The sequence below is a fragment of the Condylostylus longicornis genome, unplaced genomic scaffold (assembly GCF_029603195.1).
Source record: "Condylostylus longicornis isolate FDR11 unplaced genomic scaffold, ASM2960319v2 ptg000038l, whole genome shotgun sequence".
NCBI classification, from domain to species: Eukaryota; Metazoa; Arthropoda; class Insecta; order Diptera; family Dolichopodidae; genus Condylostylus; species Condylostylus longicornis.
Window position 1 is genome coordinate 5,827,818 of NW_026578007.1, and position 7,142 is coordinate 5,834,959.

General features: G+C 27.3%; 1 protein-coding gene across 1 annotated transcript; it reads right to left on the reverse strand.

The window, feature by feature from the left end:
• Positions 1-829: 829 nt before the first annotated feature.
• Positions 830-2,765, reverse strand: LOC129609256 (tigger transposable element-derived protein 4-like). The gene is made up of 2 exons (XM_055521189.1): positions 2,382-2,765; positions 830-2,292 (listed from the first exon to the last, which is right to left on the reverse strand). Exons 1-2 carry the CDS (start codon positions 2,686-2,688, stop codon positions 830-832), a joined length of 1,770 nt encoding a protein of 589 aa, XP_055377164.1. The 5' UTR covers positions 2,689-2,765.
• Positions 2,766-7,142: the final 4,377 nt, after the last annotated feature.

Consider the following 7,142-nt stretch of genomic DNA (forward strand, 5'->3'; position numbering starts at 1 on the left):
AAATGCGTCTAACAGAATAACATTATGGAGGCTTTTTGTGACAGATAGTGAGACGCGCGTCTAGTAGAAAAATCTGCCATCTCACACATGCGACGCGCGTCTGGCTGTATATGTATGTAGCATTATGTAAATATTTTGCTAAAAATATATACGCTGTGCACTGTGTATATATTCATAATTGCGTAAAGTTATAATTACCGCAAATTCTTTAACGTCAAAATTTTGTTTTCAGTCTGCAAACTGTCTGACGTATAAAACTTTTACGGACAGAAATGTAGTTAACTTTTTACCCGTAATTGACTTTGAATTTTGATCATCAGTAAACTTCAATACAAAAAAAATTTTTTTTAGATTTAAAATAATTTTTTACTTACATATTAAAAATTAACAAAAAAAATATTTTATATATTATTTTTAACGTAATTATAGTCACTCAATACATCAAATTTATTTACTGAATTGAATTTATTTATGAATGAAATCTACAATTTTGACGCTTAATTGACTTTTTTTTAAACGTTCAAGAATTTAAACTTTGACTGAAAGTAAAAACACAGTAGAGTATTCGTAAACTCAGACAACTCAGATTTTGTAAAATTTGACGTTTAAGAATTTACCATTACTCGTAATTGCAAAAGATGTAATAATATTTTGAAAGAAAACTTAACTAGCTTCATATTCAACTATTTCAGAATAAGTAGGAATTACTCTTACTTTATTAACTTTCTTTTTTTAGAAAATTGAGACTCAGTATGAAAACCGTACCAGTATAGTAATATATAATACATATAGGCATATTTTATGTTAATTTAGTTGTTTTATTTTTGTATTATAATTTATCTAAACAAATTTTAACCGTTTGTGATTTTGATGTGGTCAATTGTAAGATTTGTTCTTCTAATTCTTCAAAAATCACCATATTAGATTTATTTTGTTTTAGATAATCTTTTAAAGTATCTAATGACAACAAAATTTCCTTTTTAGTTATTTGACGATTCATATCTTCAAGTTCAACATCATCAGAAACAGGATCAGAATCAAAATATCCATTTGGATTTTTGCATTCAATTAAAATCTCATCATCATCCAAATCACCAAAGCATTTTTGTTTTGAATCAATATCCAAAAATTCCATGAAATTTAATTGTGCCATTTCGGGAACTTCTATATATTCATTTTGTTCAAAATTTTCATCATCTTCTTTTTGTTGTTGGTGCAAATCCACAATATCAACTTGTTCTTCTTTTATATTTAAATGGTTTAATTCTTTACTTACTTCAATAAAAAACACATTATCTGCGCCTATTTCTTGGTCTCCATCATTTGATGTTATTTCGCTTTTAAATGTAATTTTTTCACAAGTATTGGAATTACTTTTTGGAAATATAAAACCACATTTGTGAAAGGATTTTTTAATAATAGATGTTTGAAGACATAACCATGTATCACGGATCATTGAGATTGCAGCTAACAAATCAATTGTTTTCAAAAATTTTTCAATTGGAATATCTCTGTCGAACGACGCTAACTGTTTTTTTATAATATGTTGGCGATAATATGCTTTGAATACTCTTATTAAACCAGTAAGTGGTTGTAAGTTTTGTTTAGCATTTTTTGGGAAGTATAACAATTCAATATTGCTTAGAAATACTGTTTCATCTTTTATTTTATGACACTCAGCGTCATCAACAAATAATACTATTCTTCGATTTTGTAACGACATTTCCTTATCTAAATCTTTTAATATGGTCATCCAAATGTTGCTTGTCATCCATGCTTTGCAATTTGAATAATATGGTAATGGAACATGTTTTCCAATGAAACAAGGTGGTTCTTTTATTCTACCAATAACATATGCCTTTCTTTCAGAACCATTCATATTGGTCATTAGGAAAACTGTAAACCGTTCTTTATTGTTAATAATAATTCTCGATTGATTGGTGTTAGATCCTGTATGGTTTGGAACAGCCTTATAAAATAGTGCTGTTTCGTCAGCATTAAATATATTCGTGGGGTTAAACTTTTCTAGAACTTTAAGAATAGCTGCCAATCTTTGAGTATCATCATTTAAAAAAACATAATTTAAAAAATCTTTTGGAGATGTTTTAAACGATACGTTATTTCTTTTTTTCCAACGTTCAAACCATCCATTACTTGGTTCAAAATCTAATTTCAATTTATTCGAAAATATAATTGCTTGCTTTATGAATAATGAGCCACTTAACACTACATTTTTACTTCTCATTTGATGGTACCATAAAAAAAGAGCATCGTCAACTAGTTCATGTTTACCTAAAAGAAGCAATTAACCAATAATGAAAGACATATTTAGAATTCATGCCATTTCTTACTAAAATAAAAATTTACTAAAATTTATTTACCTGATCTTAATTTTTTCCTCGAAGTACATCGGTTTTGTGAAATCATGCTTTTAATTTTACTTTCTTGTTTCATAATTCTTGATACCGTACATCTGTTGATGCCATATTCTTTAGCTACTTCCTTTCTTTTCGCTCCAGCATGAATTCTATCAATTAACTGCACTTTTTGCATTAAATTTAAAGAATGCAATCTTTTTTTAGTTGCAGAATTTAGTTCTGAATACATTGCATTTTGATCCTCGTTTTCATTTATGTCATCTTCTATATTTTTATCTTCACAGTCCATACTCTCATCTTGATATTCCATATTTTTTCGTTAATCTTTTAATGATATTTTATAAATTTATTTCCAAAAGTTGTTTTAATTTTTCCAAATAATTATAAAATCTCTTTATTGCCGATACAACAACTGTCAACTCGCTAACGCAGACGTCAACTAACTGGAGAAATTTCTCTCCTTTTATTATTCTCAAATCTCTCACGAAAATTTGAAATGAAATATTTTGAAAACTCATCAACAAAATTTGTTTCATTTTCGTTTACGTTCTGTTTCTTTAATGTATACATAACACATCACAATTATATGCGATGTTCACAATATGAAAGTTTACTTCGTGCTCTTATTGAGTGTGCTCTTAAACGAATATTAGTGTAGAGAGAAAATTTGTAATAGAGATTCTCTCTTTGAATTAAATTTCATTCCCACGTACATTTTAAATAAATAACACATTGAATATTTTTGTTTTTGTTTTTTTCAGCTCTATATTTGTTAAGAGCACTACTATTTACAGACACAGCACAACTGTACTCCATACAAATACAAATAAATAGAAAATTTTATATTCTGGTACAAACGTATGAAAAACAACACATATGAATTATGAAGTGTACCTAAATAAGGTTGAAGAACAATGTATGTGTTTGTGAAAATATTTTGTAAAGAAATAGTGACTAGCATAATTTATAATCTGCTTATAGAATATAATGCACAAACATACATATATAGTTATATAAAAACATGCTTTTATATTATATGATAACGATTGTATGTTACCGTATTAACACAAATAAATATGTATATGTAAGTAAGAGGTAAATTTTGGCAATTGAATTGATAGAGTAATAAAAAATAAAATAAGCAACATATTTACGTATGTATGTACTTATTGGCATACTCATGTATGCCAATAAGTACATACATACTTATGTGAAATGTATGCATAAACATATCAAAATATATCTATGTAAGAAGTAGATGTACTCGTTCCAAAGCCGTTAATTTCCGCTTGCTTGACACTTCGAAATTCTCAAAATATTCCATTTTTATTAAGAAATAGATGGTATTAAGAGTCGTGTAGATAAAAAAGAAAGAAAATATTGTAAACAAACGAGTGTATCAAAAACATTGAACTGAAATAAAATTAAATTAAGTTTGGTAAAAATTTTATTTTTATTTTGATAACAACATTTTTTTTTATATGTACAATTTTATTTTTCATTTCAAAACTTAGGTAAAAACATTCAAATGTATGAAAATAATAGTTATAAATTTAAAATTTCATACTTTGTTATACGGAACATACCTATTCAAGGTAGATACACAATATGATGTAGCAATATGTGGCTGCTTCAAGCTCATTATTGTCTATATAAACGTTACCTGACCTGAAGCCGGCTTCACTCAAGTTGCTTACTTGCCTTGAAATGTTAATAATGATTTGAAACTTAATAGCTAACCGTCGTTTTTGGGCTTTTAAGCTAACATAGTACAAACATAGCTTGAGAAAACATAGACAGTATAATAAAGTGTACAAACATAGACCAGGCATAGAAATTAAGTAATTTATAAATAAAAATGCCTATTACCGGAAGAAAACTCCCGCTTTTAAAAATATATTACAAAAAAACGGGTAGACATCTATTGCGTACTTTTTACCTTTCCCAAAAATCTTATGTGTATAAAAATGAAAACAAGAAGGTATACTGCTTAACTCTTTTAGCCAAGGGAATTTTTTGTATACAAATATTGGTGAGTGATTGCATTAGTATGATGTAAACGGAGAGTCGAACTACTTATTAATAGATATAGGTACTTTGCTTACAACATGAAGTACACTAAAACCAAAAATCAAAAATACCAACAACAGCAACAACAAAGATTGAACGCTGAAAAACGCACTGTCACCAACGATAGCTACAGTGTCATCACTGGAGGCTATGGTACGACTGCAGTGCTACGAACGTACCTGTTGTGCCACTAATAAGACCTGCAGCTTTTATTGGTCATAGTCAAAAGCCAATTATTTTGGTTTTGGTATCGCAGAGAACAAGTGCTGCTTCAATAAAGTTTTAAAGACGACTTCCAAAAAATTAACAAAAATATAACATGATAGCATTGCAAGGTATTAAAGAACTCTAGAACCTTTGCTCAGGGACCTCAGGCTTTTCACAAAAACCTCAAAAAATGGTTACTGGAAAAAGTTCTTTTGACCAATGGTATAATTATAGATTTTAATTAAACTAAAAACTTTTTATGTGTCAGCTCTAAAATCCTAAAAACATAGGGAAGGTGTGAGAAAAACAGCGGACACTGTTCTACAATTAAATGCCGCTAATTAACAAAGTTTGTCTATTAATAAAATACCCAACTTAACTGGTTTTTGTGTATTGTTTTTTTTCAACGGTATATTGTGTTTTCGTGCTTCAAAATTACTTCGCTCATGCTTGCACATTTTTTCGATTTGTAAATTACATTTACAAACTATTTTCTACTTTACTCACTTTTATTCGAACGTATTACTGTCTATTTGCAAACCTTTTATACTTGGTAATAATATGCACAGCTTTGACATACTTAATTTGGGATACCTATAAATTTTAAGAAACCACGGGTACGCAATATTTTGAACGCGCTTGTATTTAGTACACAAAATTCTACTGATTTTCGAATTTGATTGAAAGCATTTTTGCTTTTTATTTACTCATTATAAAAACGTTGCAAAAAAAATTCGGCGACATTTTATTGAATCTATTAGGTTCTTGGTTTCTGGGAAACAATTTTTCTTACCAGAATCAGTCTTACAGTATCTTTTTAATTTGAAAGATAAGATCCTCTAGAAATTCGATGATCTTCCAAAATTATTTTATTAGGTGCGGCTTAAGATTATGAAAATAGAAGTTTTAGTATAATTTTTGTTTTGAAATCTTCAACATTATACAATTGACTACAAAATTGTAAAATGTTTACTCCTCCTAATAATATTTTTATCATACAAGTAAAATTCACATCCTTTTTGCAATATTTTTCATATATTATTTTCACACATGTGTATAATGTATGACTCATAAAAAAATCACTTTAAAAACAAGAAAAACAAATTTTGTAAAATCCAATCATAAAAGCATGAAACAAATAAAAAATAAACATGTAACAGGAAGACAACAAATAAGACTGAAGATAAGAGTGAAGAAAACAGTCGAAAAAAAAAACACCAATCCAATAAGAAGGAATCAAAAAAGGACCTGCCACGAAATGTGCCAAAAACAAAAATAAATAAAACAAGTTTCTTTTTATATATGAAATATGTAAGCATATTTTTGTTACCTTGCACAAATAAACCCAAAAAAAAGAAAAGTGGAAAATTTACAAGGATTTTTATTTTCGTTTAAGAAAAAAATACACCTACTTATGTACAAAAACAATAAAAAAAATTGCAAAGGCAAAGGAAGCATACGATTCCAATGTTTGCGAAATAAATAAAAAAATGACGAAAAATTCTATAATAATTTTAAAATGAAGAAATATTTCTGATAAATGCTGTGAGTTTTATGTTATGTAGTCATTCATGTTTATATAGAAGAGCTTATAAATATGAGAAATTAATCCAGTCCTATCATTCCAGAAATTGACAATTTCAAAAATATCGTTTGTCCCTATAGCAATGCCGCCATGTTCCACCATATTCTGCTACTTACTAGCTGTATTTATATTTAAATAAAATTTGTGTTTAAAAGCTTTATTTTAGGAATGGCGCTTAATTATACTTGTTTTGTTCATAATTGCCATTATATTACTAAATTTGAATTAATGTTTTTATATTGTTTGATTTAAGGAAAGCAGTAATTAAGATACCTGAAAATTTCAGATAAGAATCGAATGTACTCGTAAATCGATTTTCGAAAAGCACACTATCTTTAGAATTATGTTTGTTTTTAAGGTTTCAAATCATTGAGCGATACAATTTCATCTTTCATATTTTTTTTTACAAAAAATTTACAATTAAGATCTTTATTAAGATTTTTTTCCACTGAATTTTTTAAATATATACCATTATGTTCTGTGAGTTAGTACTACTTTCAATCTTAGAAAATCGGATTCAACAGCAAAGAATCAAAATAAATTAAGTTGACTAATTCAAAAAAATTTTTTTTTTTTTCAATGGTTGATAATTTTTCCGAAATATAATTTTTTTTAATTGGTGTGAAAAGAAAACTTCCTTTTATTCGGAATAAAATACTTTTATTTTTCGCTAATATATTTCGTGCGCTTCATACGCACTTTATCAAAGCTGATAGTATTAATATATTAGCGAAAAATAAAAGTATTTTATTCCGAATAAAAGGAAGTTTTCTTTTCACACCAATTAAAAAAAAATAAGTTGACTAAAAAGAAAGCATCATATTTCATGTTTTTATGAAAAACATGAAATATGAAAAATTTATTTTAAAAGAAATTTTAAAGCATGGTGTGTTCTTTTTACA